Raw genomic sequence first — 27,843 nt, 5'->3', positions numbered from 1 at the left:
GTGTGGTGGGAGGTGTCGGCTGGGTGAATGGTGTCATTATCACCGTCCCAGGTAACCGAGTGGTGGGGTTACCGGGAGTGTTGGGAGGGGGGGTGGGGTGTAACGTAACCCCCTCTCCACTGTACCAGAGGGGTGACCTCTCTGGCCTCAATGTTGGTTCACGAGTAGCTGGTACCGGGGACAGAGCGGTGTGGACAAGCAGACCTGGGGAAGACAGGATAACACTCCGACTGGCGGAAGCAAGGACTCTCCCCTGGGCTTTGGTGACAGGGTACAGCCCAAGGATAGGTAAGGCATGCTCTCTGAATACATTCCATGACAAAATCTCAAAACAATTGCCAGTTTAAAAACTCTGATAAAAAAAACCAACTACTAAGGGACGAGACAGTTTACTGAAACTCTCCCTGCCTCGCCCGTGACCTCGTTAACATAGGGTGACAAGGCCGACCCTGGGTACCAATGAGAGTTGACAGAAGGTCCTCCTCTCCATCCTGGACAAGCCCAGCTGGGTCAGTCAACTCAGAAGGGTCAGGAATGGGAATCGCTGAAGGCAGTTCCAGTTCCTCCTTGGCAACGTAACACTTTAATTTGTTGACATGAATAGTTGTGTCACTCTGGTCATCAAAGATTCCCCTGATCAGAAAATTAACTGGTCCAAGCTTCTTAATTACTCTATATGGCCCACGCCATCTAGGTGCTAGCTTCCTACTTTGATTGTCAGGCGCCTTTTCATTTAACCTCATAACCAAGCTTCCCTCTCTAAGTGTCAACGGTTGAACCTTCTTATCATAATAGTGCGCATACCGGCTCCTCGCTGTCTTAGAAGCCTCAGCAGCAATCCTCCACGCATTTCTCATTTTAGAGAGGATTTCTGAAGGATAATCCTCACCGTACACAACCTCGTGTCTGTTAAGCAGACCTGATGGGAAGTTACATGAGCGCCCCGTGAAAAGCAGCAGTGGTTGTGTGTTAATTGACTGATGAATGGCAGTGTTCAAGGCTAGTTGAACATAGGGGAGTTGTTCATCCCAGGTGGCAGCATCTTTCTCTGCAAGAATTGCTAGCATATCCTTAATTGTACGATTGGTTCTTTCAGTCATACCGTTTGCTTGCGGATGGTAAGCAGTCGTGAGGGTTGTTGTTGTTTCTAAAATTTTACAAACTTCTTTAAAAGTGTTACCAACGAACTCTTGACCTCTGTCAGATACTAATACTTTAGGCGGTCCAAATACAGTGACAAATTTACTTAAGAAAGCGTCTGCAACAGTCTGCGCGTCCTTACGAGGAAGAGCAACCAAGGTAGTGAACCGGGACAGATGGTCCACTAGCACCAACACGTAGCGATTACCAGAATGACTACTATGTAAATCAATCAAATCCGCTCCCACGCGATCTAAAGGCTCAAAAATGTCAGGGAACTCTTGTAGTGGCGCCTGTACCTTAGGGGTACCTTTTCTCCTTTGACAAGTCGGACACGATCTAACAAACTTAGTTATATAAGATAACATACTAGGAAAATAGAATAAAGTTTTAGCTCTCATATAGGTCTTAAAGACCCCAGGGTGACCAGCGATCTTAGATGCATGTGCAAGTTTCACGGCTGAGGATCTTAATACGTCGGGGATGACTAACTGATAAACCGCACGATCTTTCATGTCGTTAACATAATATAGGACACCCTTCTGCAGGTCAAAATGCTGCAGGGGAAAGTTACCTTTCTTCATAGGGTATTTACCACCCTCCAAATATTCAATTATTTCCTTCCATCGCTGTTCACCCATTTGAAATTCTCTCATTTTATCACTTGCAATAGTTTCAATGTTGACATTTACGTTAACTGACGCGACGTTCCTACTCAACGTGTCTGGCACGACGTGAGATGGTCCAGGCTTATAAAGGATCTGAAACGAGTGAGCTGACAACTCATGAGACCAACGGGACATCCGGGGACACTTTGTTTTCTTTTTAAATATATATGTGAGAGCTCTGTGATCTGTGAAAATAGCAAAATGACGTTGGAATAGGTAAGGCTCAAAATAACGAACACTTTCAACCACAGCAAGCACTTCCTTGTCTGTTGCTGAGTATCTAACCCCCGGTCCCTTCACTTTTCTACTGAAATACGCCACAGGGTGAGGATGGTTCTCTGAATCACGCTGCATTAAGCACCCTCCTATGGCAATACCACTAGCGTCCGTATGCACCTCCCACTCCTTATCAAAGTCAGGCACAGCTAATACTGGGGCGGTAATTAATTGACTTTTGAGTTTAGTATAAGCCTCATCGTGTTCTGAGGTCCACATAAATTTAGCATTCTTCTTTACAAGGTCAGTTAAAGGCGCTGTTATACTAGCAAATCCCTTAATATGGCGGCGGAAGTATCCGGCTGCTCCCAGAAACCGGCGCACATCCCTTGCTGACCTAGGCCTGGGCATCTCAGCAATGGCGCGGCATGAGTCTGGGTCAGGGCGGATGCCATCTGTGCTCACCTGGAACCCCAGAAATTTGAATTTCTGAGATGCCAGGGTGCACTTGTTGATATTTAATTTGAACCCTGCCTTGTCTAACAATGAAGGTGTCTCAGTCAAGTCCCTCAGGTGCTCATCAAATGACCTGGAATATATAACCACGTCATCCAGGTATGCTAATGAATGCCTACCTAGCACAGGGCTGAGGATGTAGTTAATAGCCCTCTGAAATGAAGAAGGGGCTGTCTTGAGCCCAAAAGGCGTGCGCTTAAACTGAAACTGGTGAACCCCATCAGAGAATGCTGGTTGTTGCCTGCCTGGCTGCGTGCTGACGTGGCCGTTTTGCCATGGGGGGCCTGGCTATTCCTCCTGTGTTGAGGGTAAATTCCGTGGGACTGGAATTCACGTGTAAGGCTGGTTATCCGGCCGTTGAGTTAGTTATGTGTGACATGCTTCGTGTCCCGGTGGCAGCTGTGTATGGCGTTGAGCTTGTTACGGCCCACCGGGTGATTGTCAAGTTCGTGGGGGAGGAGGAGTATCGGGACTTCCTCCGGCGGAACGAGGGGCGTTCATTGCAGTTGCCGGATGGCGCCGGCTCCGTTACGATCTCGGACCGAAGTGGTGCCCTGACATATGTCAGTGTGCACGGTGCGCCCCTGGAGTTCCCTGAAAACCTTCTCCGGCTCTTCTTCGGGAGGTATGGTGCTGTCATCAGTGTGCGGGTGAACAAGCTGTCCTCGGGGAAGTATGCTGGGAAGCAGACAAATGTCCGTACATTAGGTATGCGCCTGCGGTCGGATATCCCATCTTCTGTCCGGCTGCTGGGCTACTACGTTCGGGTGTACTATGCCCGGCAGCCCCGTACTTGTTTCCGGTGTGGCCAGTTGGGGCATCAGGCTGCCGGGTGCTCTGAGACACCTGCTGCGCCCGTTAACTTATTCCGGGAGGAGGATTTCCCGCCGCTCCCTCAGGGCGTGGATTCCGGAGATGAAGTGGAGCAGGTCCCAGTCGCTGCTGATGCGGCCCCTCCTGCGTCACCCGACATGCCCCCGGTGCTTGTTGCCCCTCAGCCGAGTGCGTCTGCGTCTTCCACGACTCCTGCTGCTGCGCCTGGTCCTGCGCCCTCGCCAGGTGTTCCGGCTGTGTTGGGTGTTGGGGGTGCTGCGGAGCATCCTGTTGTGTGCGGCCCGGTTCCCCATGTGGTTAAGGCTGCTGAAGTACTGCGACGGGCGTTGGTTCGCCCGGTTCGTGAGGGCCGTGGTTCTGGGTCCGCCTCCGGCTGTGAGGATGTGCGGCCAGTGCCCAAGCGTTCTAGGCGCTCTTCTACTGCTTGGGTTGATATGGAGGACTACGACGCGGGTGGAGCTTCGGGAGATGGTGTGGCGGTTCCAGGTGCCTCGTGCTCTACGACGCTGGTGGTGGCTGATGTCCATGTATCGGCTGTTGACGATGATTGTGCGTCTAATTTACCTCCTGTTCTTTCTCCTGCAGAAGGTTCTCCGCAGTGGGAGGTGGTTGCTCCTACGGGCGTGGATGGTGTGGATCCTGGTGCGAGCCGAGGCATCAAGCTGGTGCTGAAAAAGGATGCCAAGCGTGGGGGGTCCCGGCAGGTGCAACGTTCAGTGGTTGCCGAGGAGCCCTGTGAGGCAGCTGAGGAGGCTCCCAGTGTGCTGCCCATTGCCCGGCCTCTTGGGAAGGAGCTTCTCCCTCTCATCTTGGCCTCCGGAGTGGCGATGGATGCTGACCATCCGTTGCATTTTGAAATTGTTGACCGTGTGCGTCCTGCTCCGTGGTGCCCTTCTACCATCTGGATTCGTCGGGCTAGGTGTTTTATTGTGGGTGTGCCAGAGTTAATGCCCGATCCTCGTACGCTCAATAGTAACCATGTTTCGGAGGACATTATGTTACTTTGGGAAGCGTACTGTATTCGCTTCCCGGCGGAAGAGTGGCCGGACAAGTATGAGATCTTTTCGTAGTCTGTGTGCTTGCTGTGTGTTTTATTTTTCTTTTGTTTTCTTGTGTTTTTGATGTTGGCCCTTCAGGCCGGTGTTTAGTGACTTGTGTTTTTGCCTGCTTTTTTATTGTAATTGGCCTCGCCTTTTGTTACGGGGCGTTAATGTATTGATTTTCTGTTGCTTTACCTGTTGCCTCTTGTTGTATGTTTTGTTTTTTGGAGGTGTTATTTTGTACTGTGATTGCTGGATTGCCATTGTATTCTGTTTTATGTTTTGATGTATGCTGTATTTTTCATGTTTTTCTTGTGTATGTGTTTTGTTGTGCTATGCTGTTTTGTTGTGCTCGGCTGTCGGCCCTTCTGGCCGGTGGTCTATTGTTTTCCTTTATGTATTCTGTATTTTTATTGTATTTAATTTGCATGTTCTGCATGTAAAAATAAAAAAAAAATATAAAAAAAAAATGTAAATCAATCAAATCCGCTCCCACGCGATCTAAAGGCTCAAAAATGTCAGGGAACTCTTGTAGTGGCGCCTGTACCTTAGGGGTACCTTTTCTCCTTTGACAAGTCGGACACGATCTAACAAACTTAGTTATATAAGATAACATACTAGGAAAATAGAATAAAGTTTTAGCTCTCATATAGGTCTTAAAGACCCCAGGGTGACCAGCGATCTTAGATGCATGTGCAAGTTTCACGGTTGAGGATCTTAACACGTCGGGGATGACTAACTGATAAACCGCACGATCTTTCATGTCGTTAACATAATATAGGACACCCTTCTGCAGGTCAAAATGCTGCAGGGGAAAGTTACCTTTCTTCATAGGGTATTTACCACCCTCCAAATATTCAATTATTTCCTTCCATCGCTGTTCACCCATTTGAAATTCTCTCATTTTATCACTTGCAATAGTTTCAATGTTGACATTTACGTTAACTGACGCGACGTTCCTACTCAACGTGTCTGGCACGACGTGAGATGGTCCAGGCTTATAAAGGATCTGAAACGAGTGAGCTGACAACTCATGAGACCAACGGGACATCCGGGGACACTTTGTTTTCTTTTTAAATATATATGTGAGAGCTCTGTGATCTGTGAAAATAGCAAAATGACGTTGGAATAGGTAAGGCTCAAAATAACGAACACTTTCAACCACAGCAAGCGCTTCCTTGTCTGTTGCTGAGTATCTAACCCCCGGTCCCTTCACTTTTCTACTGAAATACGCCACAGGGTGAGGATGGTTCTCTGAATCACGCTGCATTAAGCACCCTCCTATGGCAATACCACTAGCGTCCGTATGCACCTCCCACTCCTTATCAAAGTCAGGCACAGCTAATACTGGGGCGGTAATTAATTGACTTTTGAGTTTAGTATAAGCCTCATCGTGTTCTGAGGTCCACATAAATTTAGCATTCTTCTTTACAAGGTCAGTTAAAGGCGCTGTTATACTAGCAAATCCCTTAATATGGCGGCGGAAGTATCCGGCTGCTCCCAGAAACCGGCGCACATCCCTTGCTGACCTAGGCCTGGGCATCTCAGCAATGGCGCGGCATGAGTCTGGGTCAGGGCGGATGCCATCTGTGCTCACCTGGAACCCCAGAAATTTGAATTTCTGAGATGCCAGGGTGCACTTGTTGATATTTAATTTGAACCCTGCCTTGTCTAACAATGAAGGTGTCTCAGTCAAGTCCCTCAGGTGCTCATCAAATGACCTGGAATATATAACCACGTCATCCAGGTATGCTAATGAATGCCTACCTAGCACAGGGCTGAGGATGTAGTTAATAGCCCTCTGAAATGAAGAAGGGGCTGTCTTGAGCCCAAAAGGCGTGCGCTTAAACTGAAACTGGTGAACCCCATCAGAGAATGCTGGTTGTTGCCTGCCTGGCTGCGTGCTGACGTGGCCGTTTTGCCATGGGGGGCCTGGCTATTCCTCCTGTGTTGAGGGTAAATTCCGTGGGACTGGAATTCACGTGTAAGGCTGGTTATCCGGCCGTTGAGTTAGTTATGTGTGACATGCTTCGTGTCCCGGTGGCAGCTGTGTATGGCGTTGAGCTTGTTACGGCCCACCGGGTGATTGTCAAGTTCGTGGGGGAGGAGGAGTATCGGGACTTCCTCCGGCGGAACGAGGGGCGTTCATTGCAGTTGCCGGATGGCGCCGGCTCCGTTACGATCTCGGACCGAAGTGGTGCCCTGACATATGTCAGTGTGCACGGTGCGCCCCTGGAGTTCCCTGAAAACCTTCTCCGGCTCTTCTTCGGGAGGTATGGTGCTGTCATCAGTGTGCGGGTGAACAAGCTGTCCTCGGGGAAGTATGCTGGGAAGCAGACAAATGTCCGTACATTAGGTATGCGCCTGCGGTCGGATATCCCATCTTCTGTCCGGCTGCTGGGCTACTACGTTCGGGTGTACTATGCCCGGCAGCCCCGTACTTGTTTCCGGTGTGGCCAGTTGGGGCATCAGGCTGCCGGGTGCTCTGAGACACCTGCTGCGCCCGTTAACTTATTCCGGGAGGAGGATTTCCCGCCGCTCCCTCAGGGCGTGGATTCCGGAGATGAAGTGGAGCAGGTCCCAGTCGCTGCTGATGCGGCCCCTCCTGCGTCACCCGACATGCCCCCGGTGCTTGTTGCCCCTCAGCCGAGTGCGTCTGCGTCTTCCACGACTCCTGCTGCTGCGCCTGGTCCTGCGCCCTCGCCAGGTGTTCCGGCTGTGTTGGGTGTTGGGGGTGCTGCGGAGCATCCTGTTGTGTGCGGCCCGGTTCCCCATGTGGTTAAGGCTGCTGAAGTACTGCGACGGGCGTTGGTTCGCCCGGTTCGTGAGGGCCGTGGTTCTGGGTCCGCCTCCGGCTGTGAGGATGTGCGGCCAGTGCCCAAGCGTTCTAGGCGCTCTTCTACTGCTTGGGTTGATATGGAGGACTACGACGCGGGTGGAGCTTCGGGAGATGGTGTGGCGGTTCCAGGTGCCTCGTGCTCTACGACGCTGGTGGTGGCTGATGTCCATGTATCGGCTGTTGACGATGATTGTGCGTCTAATTTACCTCCTGTTCTTTCTCCTGCAGAAGGTTCTCCGCAGTGGGAGGTGGTTGCTCCTACGGGCGTGGATGGTGTGGATCCTGGTGCGAGCCGAGGCATCAAGCTGGTGCTGAAAAAGGATGCCAAGCGTGGGGGGTCCCGGCAGGTGCAACGTTCAGTGGTTGCCGAGGAGCCCTGTGAGGCAGCTGAGGAGGCTCCCAGTGTGCTGCCCATTGCCCGGCCTCTTGGGAAGGAGCTTCTCCCTCTCATCTTGGCCTCCGGAGTGGCGATGGATGCTGACCATCCGTTGCATTTTGAAATTGTTGACCGTGTGCGTCCTGCTCCGTGGTGCCCTTCTACCATCTGGATTCGTCGGGCTAGGTGTTTTATTGTGGGTGTGCCAGAGTTAATGCCCGATCCTCGTACGCTCAATAGTAACCATGTTTCGGAGGACATTATGTTACTTTGGGAAGCGTACTGTATTCGCTTCCCGGCGGAAGAGTGGCCGGACAAGTATGAGATCTTTTCGTAGTCTGTGTGCTTGCTGTGTGTTTTATTTTTCTTTTGTTTTCTTGTGTTTTTGATGTTGGCCCTTCAGGCCGGTGTTTAGTGACTTGTGTTTTTGCCTGCTTTTTTATTGTAATTGGCCTCGCCTTTTGTTACGGGGCGTTAATGTATTGATTTTCTGTTGCTTTACCTGTTGCCTCTTGTTGTATGTTTTGTTTTTTGGAGGTGTTATTTTGTACTGTGATTGCTGGATTGCCATTGTATTCTGTTTTATGTTTTGATGTATGCTGTATTTTTCATGTTTTTCTTGTGTATGTGTTTTGTTGTGCTATGCTGTTTTGTTGTGCTCGGCTGTCGGCCCTTCTGGCCGGTGGTCTATTGTTTTCCTTTATGTATTCTGTATTTTTATTGTATTTAATTTGCATGTTCTGCATGTAAAAATAAAAAAAAAATATAAAAAAAAAATGTAAATCAATCAAATCCGCTCCCACGCGATCTAAAGGCTCAAAAATGTCAGGGAACTCTTGTAGTGGCGCCTGTACCTTAGGGGTACCTTTTCTCCTTTGACAAGTCGGACACGATCTAACAAACTTAGTTATATAAGATAACATACTAGGAAAATAGAATAAAGTTTTAGCTCTCATATAGGTCTTAAAGACCCCAGGGTGACCAGCGATCTTAGATGCATGTGCAAGTTTCACGGTTGAGGATCTTAACACGTCGGGGATGACTAACTGATAAACCGCACGATCTTTCATGTCGTTAACATAATATAGGACACCCTTCTGCAGGTCAAAATGCTGCAGGGGAAAGTTACCTTTCTTCATAGGGTATTTACCACCCTCCAAATATTCAATTATTTCCTTCCATCGCTGTTCACCCATTTGAAATTCTCTCATTTTATCACTTGCAATAGTTTCAATGTTGACATTTACGTTAACTGACGCGACGTTCCTACTCAACGTGTCTGGCACGACGTGAGATGGTCCAGGCTTATAAAGGATCTGAAACGAGTGAGCTGACAACTCATGAGACCAACGGGACATCCGGGGACACTTTGTTTTCTTTTTAAATATATATGTGAGAGCTCTGTGATCTGTGAAAATAGCAAAATGACGTTGGAATAGGTAAGGCTCAAAATAACGAACACTTTCAACCACAGCAAGCGCTTCCTTGTCTGTTGCTGAGTATCTAACCCCCGGTCCCTTCACTTTTCTACTGAAATACGCCACAGGGTGAGGATGGTTCTCTGAATCACGCTGCATTAAGCACCCTCCTATGGCAATACCACTAGCGTCCGTATGCACCTCCCACTCCTTATCAAAGTCAGGCACAGCTAATACTGGGGCGGTAATTAATTGACTTTTGAGTTTAGTATAAGCCTCATCGTGTTCTGAGGTCCACATAAATTTAGCATTCTTCTTTACAAGGTCAGTTAAAGGCGCTGTTATACTAGCAAATCCCTTAATATGGCGGCGGAAGTATCCGGCTGCTCCCAGAAACCGGCGCACATCCCTTGCTGACCTAGGCCTGGGCATCTCAGCAATGGCGCGGCATGAGTCTGGGTCAGGGCGGATGCCATCTGTGCTCACCTGGAACCCCAGAAATTTGAATTTCTGAGATGCCAGGGTGCACTTGTTGATATTTAATTTGAACCCTGCCTTGTCTAACAATGAAGGTGTCTCAGTCAAGTCCCTCAGGTGCTCATCAAATGACCTGGAATATATAACCACGTCATCCAGGTATGCTAGTGAATGCCTACCTAGCACAATGCTGAGGATGTAGTTAATAGCCCTCTGAAATGAAGAAGGGGCTGTCTTGAGCCCAAAAGGCATGCGCTTAAACTGAAACTGGTGAACCCCATCAGAGAATGCTGTTTTCTCACGGTCCTTAACTGCCACCGGAATGGCCCAATATGCTGACTTAGCATCCAGAGTGGAGAAATACTTGGCTGCTGCGAACTGATCTATAATTTCCTGAATCCGAGGTAAGGGGTACACGTCCCCCTTTGTTATTTCATTAACTTTCCGATAGTCGACACAAAACCGGTAACTACCATCCGGTTTGCGCACCAGCACCACCGGAGACAGCCATGGTGAAGTGCTTGGTTCTATAACTCCCTGTCTTAACATCTTCTGACACTCCTCTCTGATAGTTTTCTTAGCCTGTTCCGGGAGCCTCCGTTGTCTCGTGTACACGGGCTCGTGATCACCTGTTGGAATGGTGTGCTCAATTCTGTCTAACAACCCAATTTGATCGTCATCCGTTGCAAATAATTTGGGGAACATACGCAAAACTTCCCGCACCCGTTTCCTCTCTAACTGTGGAATGTGCTGTAAGTCTAGTGCTGATATTAATTTATTCAAATTGTTGGTATCGCCAGGTGGCGTGAGCACCGTTGTGCCGTGCTCCGCAGTCTTACTAGTGTCTCTAACATTAAGAGCGCCACATTGCTTAGTGTCTGTAATAGTTTCCGATGGATCTGATTGAAAGATCGATGTCTCCTCTAAGATAATACCCTGAGACACTCGATCACCCACTCTGAAGCGGTAGGTCTTGTGTGAGAGATTGACTACAGGTATGAGAGCACCTTTATCCAGGACAACAATTAAGTGGTGGGGAATTAATAGTTTATCAAACCTGCCGGCCACCAGAAGGTAGTACCAGGCTGGATATGACGACCCACGGCCACCCTAAGGAACCTAAATGATCGTGGTGGGCAAGTCTGCTTGTCAAAAGCATGTAAAATACACGACTTCTTATTATGGTCTGGAGGAGACTGAAACAAAAATTTCGCGTAATTGGCATGATGTTTCTGCTTCCGCTGGATGGAAGCTACAACCGGGGGATGGTCAGTCAATGTCACCGGATAGGATACAGTTCCTAATTTCAACCGGCAATGTCTCGCCCCTTTCTCAGCTGACAGAGAATATGAAAACCTGTGTAAGAAATCCATGCCAATCAAGATATCACCCGGATAAGCAAGATTCTGAACCACTGTACAAGTGTGAGGGTACGACCCATCATGACCTATTTCAAAATTAATTGTGGCCTGACCCAAGATGTCAATTTGTCCCCCATTAACTGCTGTGAGCTGCTTACTACTACATTTAAGCCGTGCATGTTTGAATTTGCTGAAGGCTGAACTCTTAATGAGTGTTGCTTGGCTACCTGTGTCCAAGAAAGCAATTAAAATCTCACCCTCAACCTGGACTTCAAAAGTAGGGCGACCATCCTTAAAGTAATCTGGTGACGGCACTTCCTTAAGCCGAACACTCGTACACGCTTTCCTAAAATGACCTTTTCCATGACAGGTCCAACATTTCTCCTTACTAATACTATTTATTTATTTATTTATGCATATACAAGAATGTACATAAGGAATGTGAGGATACAAATATGGTAATTACAGTCTTGTAAAGCCACTAGCACGCGCAGCGTTTCGGGCAGGTCCTTAATCTAAGAAAATTTTAAGGAGGTAAATACTTGCAAAATTTATAGACAAAAAAATGATAACAGATTACATGGAATGAAAAAAAAAGAAGATGAGAGAAAATTGTAGGTACAGTATATTAAAGCACATAGGTAGCTAAGATTGATTGCAATGACAGCTTAAAATGGTAGTTGACAACAAATTGGTAGGCTCAATACAGCAGAAACAATATAGGATTGATTGCAATGACAGCTTGAATGGTAGTTGACAAAAATTGTTAGTCACAATACAGCATATGGCTAGCACATAAAAGAAGACAGCAATGAACACAATGATAAGGTTGTTTGATATTACATAAAAATTAGGAGATTGGGTAACACTAGGTACAGAGCAAATTTAAAGCTCAGTGTAGGAAACTAAATAGATGAAGTTAGGTACTTTTTGGTTTTGCTTTTAATAAGGCAAAAGTTTTACAGTTTTTCAATTCACTAGGGAGTGAGTTCCATAGACTAGGTCCCTTAATTTGCATAGAGTGTTTACACAGATTAAGTTTGACCCTGGGGATATCAAAGAGATATTTATTTCTGGTGTGGTGATAATGGGTCCTATTACATCTGTCCAGGGAGAGTTTCAGAGCATGGTTTGCATTTAAGAACAGGGTTTTGTAAATGTAGTTGACACAAGAGAATGTGTGGAGGGAGTTAATATTTAGCAAGTTTAGGGATTTAAACAAGGGAGCTGAGTGTTGTCTGAAAGCAGAGTTAGTTATTATTCTGATAGCAGATTTTTGCTGTGTGATGATGGGCTTAAGGTGGTTTGCAGTGGTAGACCCCCATGCACAGATACCATAATTAAGATAGGGGTAGATTAGTGCATAATATAGTGAGAGGAGAGCAGAGTTAGGAACATAATATCTGATTTTGGAGAGTATACCAACTGTCTTAGAGACTTTCTTAGTTATGTGTTGAATGTGGGTGCTGAAGTTGAGTCTCTTCTCTAGGAATAGGCCAAGAAACTTGCCATCATTTTTATTACTGATGTTAATGTTGTCTATCTGTAGCTGAATTGCATTTGATGATTTGCTTCCAAATAAGATGTAGTAAGTCTTTTCGATGTTTAATGTTAGTTTGTTCGTTGACATCCATAAGTGGACTTTTTTTAATTCATTATTCACAACATTATTTAGTGTATGTGGGTTGAGGTTTGAGTAGATAAGGGTAGTATCGTCAGCAAACAATATAGGTTTGAGAATATTAGAGACATTAGGCAGATCGTTTATATATATAAGAAATAGAAGAGGTCCTAAGATGCTGCCCTGCGGCACTCCAACGGTAATTGGTAGAGTGGAAGAAGTTGTATCATTGATGGTTACATATTGGTGTCTGTCACTAAGATAGGATCGGATGTAGTCAAGGGCAAGGCCTCGGATTCCATAATGCTGGAGTTTAAGTAAGAGGTAGTTGTGATTAACAGTATCAAAGGCTTTTCTTAGGTCAATGAAGAGTCCAATCGGAAACTCATTTTTGTCAAGGGCTGAGTAGATAATGTCAAGGAGACTAATGATTGCATCATTGGTGCTCTTTTGGGACCGGAAGCCAAACTGGCAGGGGCTGAGTATGTCGAATTTTACGAGGTAGGAATAGAGCTGTTTGTAAATAATTTTTTCAAATATTTTTGATAGAATGGGTAGATTTGATATTGGTCTATAATTGTTTATGTCCGCCGGATTGCCTCCTTTATGGACTGGCGTTACTCTTGCTTTTTTGAGGATATCAGGGAAGGTGTGATACTCTATAGATTTGTTGAACATTAGTGCTATGGGTGGGGCAAGGGCATGGGAGGCTCTCTTGTACACAATGGACGGAATTTCACTGGTGTTCCCTGCCTTGGTTTTTAGAGAATGTATGATGGACACAACATCTGCCGGGCTGATTGGTGAAAGGAGAAGAGAGTTTGGATAGCTGCCTGAGAGATATGTGTTAATATGTGTCTGAGTCTGTGGGATTTTACTGGCAAGATTAGCACCAACCGATGAAAAGAAACTATTAAATTCATTTGCCATTTCTAAGTCAGTTGACGGTATACCCCCATCCTTGTAGAGTTTTATTTGGTTATGTGAGTGTTGTTTAGTTCCTAGGATACTAGAGATAGTTTTCCAAGTGCTTTTCATGTTGCCTTTTGCTTCATTGAATCTATTCACATAATATGCAAGTTTTGCCTTTCTTATGATACTGGTAAGCATTGATGAGTACCTTTTAGCTACTTCCTTTGAAACTAGGCCAATCCTAACTTTCTTTTCATATTCATGTTTCTTGTTGATTGAGTTGAGAATGCCACTTGTGAGCCATGGATTGTTTAATCTTTTGTCAGTTACTTGCTTGGTAAGAAGGGGACAATGAATGTTGTAGAGGCTTAGAGTTTTGGAGATGAAGAGGTTAGCTAATGAATTTATATCATGGGTATTATTGAATTCAGAATCCCAGTTAATATTGTAAAGTGCCTCTAAGATTGTCTAAAGCTGATTCACTGTGTAGCCTAAATGAAAGTTTCTTGCTTTTTGGTGGTGTTATGTCCATGTTCGCTATGAGAAAGGTAGGATTGTGGTCAGTTGTTCTGTCGTAGATTATACCAGATACAAGGGGAGCTGTTATGTTTGTCCATATGTGGTCCAAGGTAGTGGCTGATGTTTGAGTGACTCGGGTAGGTTTGGTGATTGTGGGGATTAGCATACAGGAGTTCATGCTGTTAAGGAAATAGTCAACTTGAGAGCAATTTTGTTGACCCAGGTCAATATTAAAATCTCCTCCCAGAATGATGTGGTTTTTGTTGAGATTGTTGTTTATAATAAGATTCCTTAGGTTGTCTGAGAAAGTAGCTATGTTAGTATTGGAAAATCTATAGATGGCTCCAATAGTCAAAGAGGATTTAAGGGATTTAATTGTAAACTGAGCAAAAGTATATTCACAGTAGTCATCTCTGTCACTAATAACACTGTTGCAGATAAATGTATCTCGGTAATATATAGCTGTGCCACCACCTTTTTTATTAGGCCTACAGTTATGAATGGCTTTATAACCAGCTAAGTTGTAGAGTTGGGTATAGTCTTTATTTAGCCAAGTTTATGTTAAAATAATGAACGATAGGTTAGTACCTATTGCTGTGAGTAATGCATTTAAATCGTCAAAATGTTTACCAAGTGATCTAACATTTTGGTTATAAACTGATAGACAGGTGCTATTTTGAAGTTTGTTTTTAGCCTGGTGTGCTGTGAAATACTTGCAATAATGATGATCAATGTGCTGGTTGGTGTAGATATGAGACAGAAGATTTTGATCAGGATCAATATCAGTGTGCATAGAGATGCAGAGGGATCACGATGCAAGATACACGATAAAGCAAAACACAAGAATAAAAGCAAATACAATAAAATAGTAACAATTTAGAAGTAAAATAAAGATCCAATAGATAGCCAGGGAGGACACAGAAGTTACATAAAATAAAAAAAACAAAAAATCAGTAGAGACTGACAATATAAATGTAAAATAAAAAATAATAAGACAAATGATAATCATAAAAAAATGATCTTGAAGATAATTAGCTTAGTAATGGTTAATTAACAGGGTAATAAAAAGCCCTAGGTTTAGTGACAAGGGGATTAACTAAGAACAAATAATTAAGAGTATAAAACAGGCAAAGATGACAAACAAAAAAAAATAAAAAAATAAAAATAAAAATAAACACCTTTGGAAAGGAAAGGCAGAGCTTAAGTACACTTTGGTTGTATGTGAGACTACAAATTATGTTCTGGTTATTCAGCTGATATCCCACAGTCATCCAGGAAAGAAGTGAGGTGTGCTTCAGTGGTTATGACATAAGTTTTTCCAGAGTCAGTCTTCCTAGCTATTATTTTACCATCGCGCACAAAACAATGTTTAATAGCAGTGGATCTATTGCAAATTCCACGTAGTTTAAATAAGAGATTTTGTCTGAATCTGGTAAGACATTCGTTCACATAAACATTGGATTTCATAGCGACTGCAGTAGTGATAAGGTCTGACTTGCGGGAGCAGTAATACTACTTAATGTATAAGAAATCTTACCACAAGTACAAACTACTCCCGGGGAGGCAACACTGGGGGGATGGGCGGGAGAAGTAGGGTGGGGGTGGGGAATGTTGGAGGGGGAGGATATGACAGGAGGTATGAGGGAGGCGGGGAGGGCTGGTGGGGGGTTGAGGGACTGGGCGCAGGGCGGGGAGGATGGAAGTGGAGGGAGAGTGGAGGGCGCGTGGATGAGTGACACCGACTCAGGGTGTGGCGGGAGGTTGGAGGGTGGGAACTGAGGGGAAGGATTGTGAGGGTAGATGGGTGGAGCGGGACAATGCTGAGAGGGGAGGGGCTGAACAAGCAAGGTGTGGGTGGAGTGACCCTGAGTGGGGATAGTGGGGACGGTGGAAGAAAATGGAGCAGAGTGGGTGGAGGGAACAAGGGCGGGTAGGGTGGGTGGGGACTGGGTCGAGTAGGTGTAGGGAACGTGAGGCGGGAACTGAGAGGGAATAGAGGGGAATTGCAACCCTATTGAGAACCCCTTCCATTCCGATAACATCGGAGTGGACATATAAAATCAAACAAATTGCCAATAAAGATATAATTCCACAAAATAACACAATATCTGTAACTTTGTGACCAAGCGGCATATTAACTTGAAAATTTAACACAATGTTCTATGTAACGAATGAACATTAAAAAGTAAATCAGAACAAACGCACACTCGCTGTCAACACAATATACACCGCGCGGAGCGTCTGCAGAAAGAGGCGGGGATGTACGATAGTACCCTTCCTGAGTGGACGAGAGTTATGACCGCGCGCCCAAGATGAAACAGGTGTTGATAACTTAGTATAAACAATCTCTCTGATCGTCGCATGAGAAACACATGTACACATATGTGCACACAAGAGACGGTCAGGTGTACATCCAACCTTATCGACACTGAAATTCCTTTCACTTATAAAAAATCTGAGTAAAATAATAAAACAAAAAGTTATAGTATAATTATGAATTCCCTTAACTAATTGTAAGACTACTCTCGTGGTGATTAAATCTACGATTGTTCCTCGGTAAGCTATGCCTGTTAACTACGTCTGACCCGCCCTTGGGGAAAAACATCCAACACTAGCAGCCGTCCTTCCTAAGACACAATTCACGACTAGAATGTTTGAGGTCAGTCTCGCTGCCAACATGACCCCCTCTATGATGATAACTCAGCTACACTCTAGGTGACGGAGCATCGTCTGCGGCCTTATCGTTAGGATCTAGAACTCGAGGCAACTCCATGTACCTCAGAAATGTATCAGTAAGCGTCCTTCACTGACAATTTCCCAGACAACCTGCCGAACAGATTGCTGTACAACCTATAACTGGGTTGTACACCCCTGGAAGCTATGAAGAGAAACGAGAACTAATTTCTGTCCATAGATTTCAGAGCGAAGCGCATACCCAAAACTTTTCATCTAGTTTCCCGTATGTCGCACTAATCATAACACTTAAAATACGTGTGGCCCCGAGCAACGAAATCGCGAGCCCGCCTAAACTAACAAACAACTACGTGGCCACCCGAGCAGCCGGCGCGCAGGCCTCCGATAAAGTGTGAACACACCCACAATTTATTGGACCACCGCTAGCACCATTGTAACACCGCTCTTTTTGTACCACCTCTCTAAAGTGTACCCTACTATAATGCACCACCACTATAATGGAACACTAAACTAATAATGTAAACACTACTTATCCTGAGTAACACTTCCCCATTGGTTGCACTTGGTAACACTGTTATGGGCTGACATATGATGGTTACACCAGGACTACAAAGTACACTGCCAACAAGGAGATGCTAACGCAGGATGAAATACGCTGCCACCATCTGCCTTTGACCATTGAGACTATATCAAGCAACGAGGCAAGAAACATTGCTTGACTTGGAGAGTACTTTCTATGACTGTCATTAATTATGGAAACGGTTGTCAGCCACTATATCCAAAAGGCTAAGAGGATTCAACAATTGACACAGACAGGAAATTTAACATGAGTTTTATTGAGACCAAAATTATGTCAATCACCACTTATAAATCCTACTCTAACACTGGCAAAAAGTTAAGAAATTTGGACATGGAACAAAACTCAGAGATCACACACATTACCTTAAGATATCTGTCTCTCCCTGGCTGAGGTGTTCTTCACAGCCCTCTCTGGACCCCGGTGTCCGGCACTCTCCCTGTCTAAGTCCCTACAGGACCTCTATATACAACCCCCACAGGGGGGAGGGGGGAGATCTGCTGTCGCTACCCAGGTCAGAAATGCTAGGGGGGGGTCGGGCCACACGTGCACAAACACTTAAACAATATTTCAAAAAGCTTGTTTGACATTCACCATACACTCTTCAAGAGAGGAGTTATTAATTACGTGTGTGACTGACCTCTGACCTGGCCAAAAGGGGGAGATCCAAGGATGTTTACACATAAGAATCTGGAGTCTAATTCCCTTGCATGAAATATTACATACTTGAAACTATGCTGACTAAGACTAACCCAGGAATTTTTATTCAATATACAAGATAAACTGGAGGTCATCTGGGCTGACCTCTTGGAGAAGGCTTTCCTGGGTGTGAACTCTTAAGGGGGGGGGGAGGTCACGGTTGTTACAGCACAACCCTCAGCAGGTACCAGGAAACAACGATGAGTCTACCCTGGCTACGGGCCAGCCAAATCACAATTCCACTAGGTGCCTCGTCGTGAAGGCCCACAACCACAGTACAGCCTGTTGCTGGCAGGTACCAATCAGCCTCACGCTGTTAGGCCACTTCACGAGTAAATACTAGGGTTGCGAGCCCTAGGCAGGAGCTTCGTGTAACTCGCTGGTTACTCTCCTCTTTCGGCACCACAGTCGGCTGTCTCTTCCACCAGCCAGCCCCGGGTACGGCGAATCCCATCACTGCCTCTCAGGCAGACAGTTGAACACTCTACAGTTCTCGCCTGGCGGCAGCTCACTGCTTCTGTGAAGCAGGCTGGTGGCTGCCTTGGGTAGACTGACTCTGCGTACATCACAGCAGCCCTACGTTGACTCTATGAAGACAGACACGTCATCAGTACACTGGGATACTACATGGGGACCACTAGGAAACATCACTTACTGGCTGACATAGACGTACACCCTGTCGCTCAATAGATGGCGCTGCTTTTCTAAGCGTCACCTCACCAGAGATCAGCACCAGCTACCTCACGAGCCGACTAGGACAGGAATCCAGCGCCTATTGCCGGCATATTCCTGTCATCACTAGATGGCATTGTCCATGTTGTGGGGGTTTTCGGGAGCGGACTCACAGATGGCGTGGACATCACTGCTCCGTGTTCCGACGATGGACTTGGGTTCGTAACAATTACTAAAGTAATTGTTTACTATTTAGTTCTAATTTATTTAATTTTCTTCTTTCTTTAGTTATTGGTACAATATATTATTTAGTTATATCTAATTTAATTTATTTAAATTCTTCTTTATTTAGCTTCTTGTTATAGGCGAAGCTAAATACCCCCCCCCCCCCCTTTTTCGTCTGCTCTCCCTCCTTCCCTCTTCGGGGTCGTTGCCGTTTTCTTTGTCTTCCTTATTTTATCTTTCTCTTTCTCCCGTTTTGTTCTGTGCTGTTTCAAGGCGACAGTCTTATTTCCTGTTAATTATTAATGTAATTATGGAGTATACTTATTTATTATGTTTCTTTACACTTCAAAGTTATTATTATGGTTTATTTATTTTGGTTCCTCCTTTTATTTGTATTCAAGTTTCAATTTATTATTTTAACATATTTCTGTTTATTATTTAATTATTTACTATTTATTTATTTTCTTCTTTATTTATTTGTATTTCCCCCTTTTTTTCGTCTGCTCCCCCCCCCCCTTCCGGGTAGTTGTCGTTTTCTTTGTCTTCCTCATGTCTTCCTCCTGCCCGAAACGCTGCGCGTACTAGTGGCTTTACAAGAGTGCAATTACTGTACTATGCTATGTATTCTCACAAACCCAATGTACCTTCTTGTATATAAATAAATAAATAAATAAATAAATAAATAAATAAATAAATAATAATAATAATAATAATAATAATAATAATAATAATAATAATAATAATAATAATAATAATAATAATAATAAAAAAATGATAATAATAATAAGAAGAAGAATTTTTTTAGGAAAAGTACATACATAGATGCAGAGTTACAGTACAAACATTCTGTTTGATTTATAGATAGAGGTAGTACACATAGCGTTTCGGGCAAGGTGATTCAATTTCTTTCTATATTATGCACCCCACACCCATCCCGTGGGCGGTGGTGTAAAGGATTACAGAGGCAAATGATCATAGAAAGAAAAGGGCCTCAAAATAACAATTCACTTAGGGTATATTACACTAACAGTAGAAGTCTAAGAAATAAAATTAACGAATTAAATGCTCCTGTCTGCACAGAAAAAAATAGATATTATTGCACTTACCGAAACGTGGATGAATGTAGAAAATAGAGAACTATTAGCTGAATATCAAATAAATGGATTTAAACTATTTCACACAGATAGATATATTAGACGAGGAGGGGGAGTAGCCATATATGTTAGGGACAATTTGAAATGTAGTCTCAAAGAGGGAATCAAAACTGAGCCACACACTGAAACTATTTGTATAGAATTAAACGAAAAAGCAAATAATATTATAATAGGAGTTATATATAGGCCACCAAATTTAGACAGAATGGAAGCAAAGCATCTATGGGATGAAATATCTAGAGCATCTAGATCTAACAGCATTTATGTCATGGGTGACTTTAACTTTAGTGGAATAAACTGGTTGAACAAAACAGGGAATAGTGAAGCAGAAGATTTTCTAGAATTAATTGACGATTGCTTTCTTACGCAACACATTAAGGAACCAACGCGGGAAAATAATATTTTAGATTTAGTGTTAACTAACAGGGAAACACAAATTAATGACATCGAAATAGGGAGTGAGCTAGGGAACAGTGATCACAAAGAAATCATATTTAGCATAGAATGGAATAGACCTGTAGGAGAAAATTCTATTAAAGTGCCAGATTTTCGAAAAGCTGATTTTAATAGCCTAAGAAATTTTTTGGATCAAATAAATTGGAAAGTCTTGGGTATGGGGTGTAGGCCGGTCTTGGAGCGAGACATGAACCCAGCGACAAGTGACGTAAAAGGGGATTTCGATATGGATTTAATATATAACTGATTTAAGAATATTCTAAACAAAGCACAGGAACGTAGTATACCATACAAATTGAATAGATCGAATAGTAATGACCCAAAGTGGATAACAAATAATTTAAAGAACCTTATAAGTAAAAAGAGAGCTTGGTACAAAAGGATTAAGAATGGGGAAGTCAGTTTAGAACAGGAATTCATACAACTGGTTAGAAATGTTAAAAAAGAGATTAGGAAAGCAAAAAGAAACTATGAAGTTCGCATAGCAGAGCAAGCAAAGTCAAATCCTAAAGGTTTTTTTCAGTTATATCGAACTAAGACTATAATAATAATAATAATAATAATAATAATCTTTATTTAGGTAAGGTACATACATAAAGAGATTTACAAAGTTTGTTGGCTTTATAGATAGAGCTAGTACATACAATGCCTAAAGCCACTATTACGCAAAGCGTTTCGGGCAGGAAAAACATTAATGACTACAGCTTAAAACTAATGGGTAAAAAGAAAAGATGTGATGAGTACATATAAAAAATAGAGGTAAAAGAGGGGGGAACATTGTTGAAAAAGCAGCACAAATACAATTACAAATTATTACAGAAAATTACATTCAAACAGCGTTGATTTGAAAAACAAAAAAACAAAAAATATACATGGGTTGACAACAGGGGGGTAAGGTGGGTTACATGGAATTTATTAGGTATAGCTTCGTTTTTAACTTAAACTGGTTGAGAGAGGTACAGTCTTTAACATGGTTGGGAAGGTCATTCCACATTCTGGGCCCCTTGATTTGTAGAGCATTTCTGGTTTGATTTAGTCGTACTCTAGGAATATCAAAACTGTATTTATTTCTGGTGTGGTGCTCATGGGTTCTGTTACAACCTTCTATGAAGCTTTTGAGATCAGGATTGGCATTATAGTTTAGCGTTTTATATATGTATAATACACATGAGAGAATGTGCAGTGACTTAATGTCTAACATATTCAGAGATTTGAGTAGGGGTACCGAGTGATGTCTGGGGCCAGAATTGGATATTGTCCTAATAGCAGCTTTGTGTTGAGTAATTAGAGGACGTAAGTGATTTTGGGTAGTAGAGCCCCAAGCACAAATACCATAGTTGAGATATGGATAGATAAGGGAGTAATAGAGAGTCACCAGGGCAGGGCGTGGTACATAATATCTGATCTTAGAAAGAATGCCCACAGTTTTTGAAACTTTTTTTGATATGTTTAGAATGTGTCCCTGGAAATTCAGCTTGTGGTCAATGAGAATGCCAAGGAATTTGCCATCTAATTTGTTACAAATTTGGGTATTGTTTATTTTGAGATTTATTTGATTAGAGGATTTATTGCCAAACAGAATATAGAAAGTTTTGTCAATGTTAAGGGTGAGTTTGTTGGCAGTTAGCCACAGATGGACTTTATTAAGCTCAGTATTTACTGTGGCATTTAGAGCAAGGGGATCAGGACTGGAGTAAATGAAGGTTGTGTCATCAGCAAATAGAATTGGTTTGAGGTGTTGGGAGGCATTTGGAAGGTCATTAATGTAGATGAGAAAGAGGAGAGGGCCAAGTATGCTGCCCTGGGGAACACCAATGTTGATGGGTAGTGTGGGAGAAATTGTATTATTCACAGAAACACATTGGAGCCTGTCAGTAAGGTAGGATTTGAGGTATTGTAGGGAGTGTCCTCTGACACCATAATGATGTAATTTAAGAAGAAGGTTTTGGTGGTTGACAGTATCAAAAGCTTTACGCAGGTCCACAAATAACCCAACAGGGAACTCATTTTGATCAAGAGCTGTATGAATCGAGTTAAGCATACTAATAAGTGCATCGTTAGTGCTTTTTTTGGGCCTGAAGCCATATTGGCAAGGGCTAAGTATATTGAGTTTGGCTAGATATGAGTAAAGCTGCTTATAGATTAGTTTTTCAAAAATTTTTGACAAGTTTGGCAGGATTGATATAGGTCTGTAGTTGTTAACATTTGTGAGATCACCACATTTGTGGACAGGCGTTACTCTCGCTTTTTTTAGAATATCTGGAAAGGTTTGGAGTTCAAGTGACTTGTTGAAGAGCAAAACAATAGCAGGGGCTAAAGATCTGGAGGCTTTTTTGTAGATTAAAGTTGGTATCTCCTCAAGGGCATCAGACTTGGTTTTAAGGGAAAGGATTATCTCATTGACGTCAGTGGAATTAATAGGCTTTAGGTACAGAGACTGTGGATAGTTACCTGTAAGATAGTCCTTAATGTCAGTACTGGAAGATGGAATATCATTAGCAAGGGATGAACCAATGGAAGAGAAGAACCTATTGAACTCAATAGCAGAATCCGAGGCTGAAAGCTGACCATCGTTATTAGACAGGAGTGTTGGTTTGTTAATTATAGACTTCTTTGATCCCAATATTTGTGAAATTGTTCTCCAAGTTTGTTTAATGTTGCTCTTTATTTGGGTAAATTTATCTTCGTAGTATTTAGTTTTGGCTCGTCTAATTATCTTAGATAGCAATAATGAGTAATTCTTTGAGAATTCTTTGGAGACAATTCCTAACCTATACTTCTTCTCAAGGTCATGTTTTTTATTAATAGATTTAAGTATTCCCTTTGTAAGCCAGGGATTGTTAAGCCTTTTGATTGTGATTTGTTTTGTAAGCATAGGACAGTGGGTATTATAAAGGCTAAGAGTTTTTTGAAGAAAAGATTGAACTGCTAGGTTGATGTCCTCTATGTTACCTAACTCGGACTCCCAGTTGACATTATCAGTAGCAGTTATAAAATTGTCTATAGCAGTTTCATTGTGTAGTCTAAAACGTATCTCTCTTGACTCAAGAGGTGGTTTGCTAATGTTAGTTAAGAGAAATGTGGGGTAATGGTCTGTAGTGCTATCGGTGATTATACCTGAAGTAAGCGGAGAGGTTATGTTTGTCCAGATGTGATCTAGAGTCGTGGCAGTGCTATCAGTGATTCTAGTAGGTCTAGTGATTAAGGGTATGAGGAAGCAGGAGTTCATACAGTTGAGGAAGCTAACAGCAGTAGGGTGTTCTGGCTCGCAGAGGTCAATATTAAAGTCCCCTGCAATAATTAGGTGGTTTTTGTTCAGTCTGTTATCAAGTATTAGATTTCTAAGGTTTGAGTTGAATTCGGACACATCAGTGTTAGGAATTCTATAAACTGCACCCACAGACAGGACAGACTCGGCACCCTTGACTCTGAAGCTGGCGAAGATATACTCCCCATAGCAGTCTCTAGTTCTAATTTCTTTTAAGCATGTTAGTTCTTGGTGGTAGTAAAGAGCAGTGCCACCACCTCTCTGAAGTTGACGACAGTTGTGAATTGCTGAGTAGTTAGGCATGTTAAAGAGTTGAGTGGTATCCTCTTTCAACCATGTTTCAGTAAGTATAATAAAAGAGAATTTGTTGTCAATAGCTTCAATCAAGGCACTAACATCATCGAAGTGTTTACCTAGGGATCTAACATTCAAATTGATTACAGAGATATTGTGATTATGAGTTACTACATTGTTTACATCATGTGCTGCAAAATATCTGCAATTTAGATCATTAAAGTGATTATTGTCATAGATAGTGGATAAGAGATTAAGTTCTGGGTCTATACTTGACTGCATTAAAAAAAGCTGAATGCAGGAAAAACAAGGAAAGAAAGGCAGATTACAAGGTAGAAATAAGCTATAAAATAGGGGAAAAAAAAAAATGTACACAATACTGTGCAAAACAAACACAAAAGGGGCTTACAGGGGTACAATGGAGTAAGGGGGTATGGCTAGGCTAGGCAACCTAGGTAATAAATGAGATTAAAGAAAAAACATATAAACATGGACTATACAAAACACAAGATATAGATATACAAAACAAAAATATATACAAGACTAAGCAATACAAAAACAAATTGATCAAAAATGAAAAATGAGGTAGATTGCTTACAAGTGCTCTCAGGTACACTGTAAGTAACAATAGATAGATAATATATATCAATATAGATAAGAATGTCACGATACAATAAGATGAGCAGTTACAGGAACAGATGAAAGCAAATCTGCTGTAAAATAGAAAGTAATTATAGCAAAACACAACAATATAATAATATAACAATACAATAAGAGCTTACAAAGTATTGAGTCTGCTAAATTAGAGAATAATTATGGCAAAACACAACAATAAATGCAAGTAAACAAAAGAATTGAAACAATTAGAGGTAGAATTAAGGTCACTAGATAGCCATGGAGGATACACAAGTTTGGTGGAGAGAACAAAAAATCAGTAGAGACTGACAAGATGAATGTATAAAAAAATTTGACAAATGATAATTGTAAAGTAAAATAATCTTAAAGATAAAAAATTTTATTAAGCTTAGTTTTAACTTATAATTAGTATGAATTTAATTAAAAGAACAAAAATGAGATCAATAATTGATTTCAATAAATGATATAGATCAATACAAATAAATTTAAAATATAATTGGAATAGGGTAAGATTAGATTTAAGAGTAAAATTTTACAATGAAACTGAGGTAGATGCTTGCATAAGTGCATGGAGACTTGATGGATTATTTAGGAAATTATATGAATGAGAGAACATTAGGTAAAAGGTAAGGCAGAGACAGCACCCTAGACAAAGTTAGATTAAGTTAGGTTAGGCTCAGGCACTAGGGAAAGGATAGGTCCATTAAAATCTGAGACAGGTCAAATAACGGATAATAACAAGGAGATGAGTAGTATTTTTAACAAATATTTTATATCTGTATTTACTAAAGAAGAACTTAACAATATGCCTTCAGCCGAACAAGTCTATGTGGGTGGGGATGAGGACAGGTTGACTAGTTTAGCAGTTACCAGGGAGGATGTAATTAAACAATTAGTAAAACTAAAACCATATTTAATAAGTCAATAGAGTCAGGCAGAGTGCCAGAGTCATGGAAGGTAGCTAATGTGGTACCAATTTTTAAGAAAGGAGATAGATCACTTGCGTCAAACTATCGGCCAATTAGCCTAACGTCTATTGTGGGAAAGTTACTTGAATCAATAATTGCAAATACAATTCGTCTCCATTTTGAAAAACATAAATTAATAAATGAGTCGCAACATGGTTTTACAAATGGCCGTTCATGTTTAACAAATTTGCTAACTTTTTATTCCAGCATAGTTGAGGTAGTTGATAGTGGTAAGGATTGTGATGTTGTGTACCTTGACTTTAGCAAATCTTTTGATACAGTGCCACATGAAAGACTAATTAAAAAAAATAGAAGCTCATGGTATTGGGGGCTCTATATTAAGTTGGATTAGGGCATGGCTATTCCAAAGGAAACAGAGAGTTAGAATAAATGGGGTTAAGTCAGAGTGGGATAATGTTGTTAGTGGAGTACCTCAGGGCTCTGTCCTGGGACCTCTGTTGTTTATAATATATATAAATGATTTAGATTCAGATTTGAGTAGCAACATCTGCAAATTTGCAGATGATACAAAAATCGGTAGGGAAATCAACACGAAAGAAGACTCGCTATCACTTCAAGTTGATCTAAATAGGGTTTTAGAATGGTCAAAAGATTGGCAGATGCAGTTTAATGCTGATAAATGTAGAGTTTTGAGGCTGGGTAATGATGATAGAGTTACAAGATACGAGCTAGATGGTGTTGAGATTGCGAAGTCGGATTGCGAAAGGGATCTGGGAGTTATGATTAGTAAGAATTTAAAACAAAAGGATCAATGCATGAATGTTAGTAATAAGGCGAATAGGACACTGGGATTTATTAATCGAAGCGTTAGTAACAAGACACCTGGTGTGGTTCTTCAGCTATATCTTGCTCCGGTTAGGCCCCATTTAGATTATGCAGTTCAGTTTTGGTCGCCGTACTATAGAATGGATATAAATTCACTTGAACGTGTCCAGCGTAGGATGACAAAGTTAATTCCCCAAATTAGAAATCTTTCATAAGAAGAAAGATTAACAAAGCTTAAATTGCATTCACTGGAAAGGCGAAGAGTTAGGGGTGACATGATAGAGGTTTACAAGTGGATGAATGGACATAACAAAGGAGATATTAATAGGGTATTAAAAGTAGCAACACAAGACAGAACACGGAACAATGGGTATAAATTGGATAAGTTTAGATTTAGGAAAGACTTGGGTAAATACTGGTTCGGTAACAGGGTTGTTGATTTGTGGAACCAATTACCGCGTAACGTGGTGGAGGTGGGGTCCCTCGATTATTTCAAGCGCGGGTTGGACAAGTATATGAGTGGGATTGGGTGGTTATAGATAGGAGCTGCCTCGTATGGGCCAATAGGCCTTCTGCAGTTACCTTTGTTCTTATGTTCTTAACTGGGCAGCAGCTTTACAGTCATGAGAACCATCTGAACAACCTACAACAACAACACACTGTTACCCAAGACGAGACAGACCAACATAAACTACTTGAGTCTGTAATTATCTCTTCACGTGATTTTCCCCAAGAAACTGATGGTGAAGACTGTGCTGCCATCGTGATCAAAGTATTGCAGGATAAGTTAAGTTATTCGATCCAAAAAAATGACATCAAAGCAGCTTATAGAGTGGGTACCAAATCATCTGGTACTAATAATAGGCGAATTCGTTTAAAATTAGATAGCTGCTCCCGCAAGACTGATCTTATCTCATCTGCAGTTGCTAGTAAATCCACTGTTTATGTGAATGAATGTCTGACCAGGTGCAGGCAAAATCTCTTTTTTAAACTGCGTGGCTTCTGCAAAAATTCCCCTACAATTAAACACTGTTTTGTGCGAGATGGTAAAATTATAGCTAGGAGGACTGACACTGGAAAAATCTATTCAATAACCACAGAAGCTCACCTTAATTCTTTCCTCAATGACTGTGGGATATCTGCTGTATAGCCTGAATTCAAATTATAATCTCATTTAACTACCTTTGTGTACTCTAGCTCTGCCTTTCCCTTCAAAAGGTTTTAACTTTAGTTAAAAAAAAAAAAAATAATATTGTCATCTTTATTATTGTCTTATTTTTCTTTTTACTCCCATGTTCCATAGTACACTGGCTTTGCCTGTGTCCTCTAGTATTAACTTCATTATCCAGTGTTCCTGAGTGTATCTCTATTTAAACTACCTCAGTTTGTTTTAGTGTAACTTTAGTATTCAACTATAGTGTACTTATAATTGTATAGTAAGCAAGCTTTTCATCTTATAGATTTCATAATTGTTTTT

The 27,843-nt window shown here is 42.3% G+C and overlaps 1 protein-coding gene across 1 annotated transcript in view; it reads right to left on the bottom strand.

The window, feature by feature from the left end:
- Window positions 1-389: 389 nt before the first annotated feature.
- LOC138366683 (uncharacterized) overlaps window positions 390-27,843 on the bottom strand; it is a 68,704-nt gene continuing 41,250 nt past the window's right edge. The window contains exons 2-5 of the mRNA XM_069327949.1: window positions 10,606-10,720; window positions 8,677-10,513; window positions 5,155-6,135; window positions 390-2,613 (exon numbers count right to left, since the gene is read on the bottom strand). Of these exons, the coding sequence (XP_069184050.1) occupies window positions 390-2,613; window positions 5,155-6,135; window positions 8,677-10,513; window positions 10,606-10,720 (5,157 nt within the window). The remainder of the gene's footprint in view (window positions 2,614-5,154; window positions 6,136-8,676; window positions 10,514-10,605; window positions 10,721-27,843) is intronic.

This window comes from Procambarus clarkii, chromosome 20 (assembly GCF_040958095.1).
Source record: "Procambarus clarkii isolate CNS0578487 chromosome 20, FALCON_Pclarkii_2.0, whole genome shotgun sequence".
NCBI classification, from domain to species: Eukaryota; Metazoa; Arthropoda; class Malacostraca; order Decapoda; family Cambaridae; genus Procambarus; species Procambarus clarkii.
Note: the sequence above shows the minus strand (reverse complement) of the source record. Positions and strands in the feature narration are given on the sequence as shown.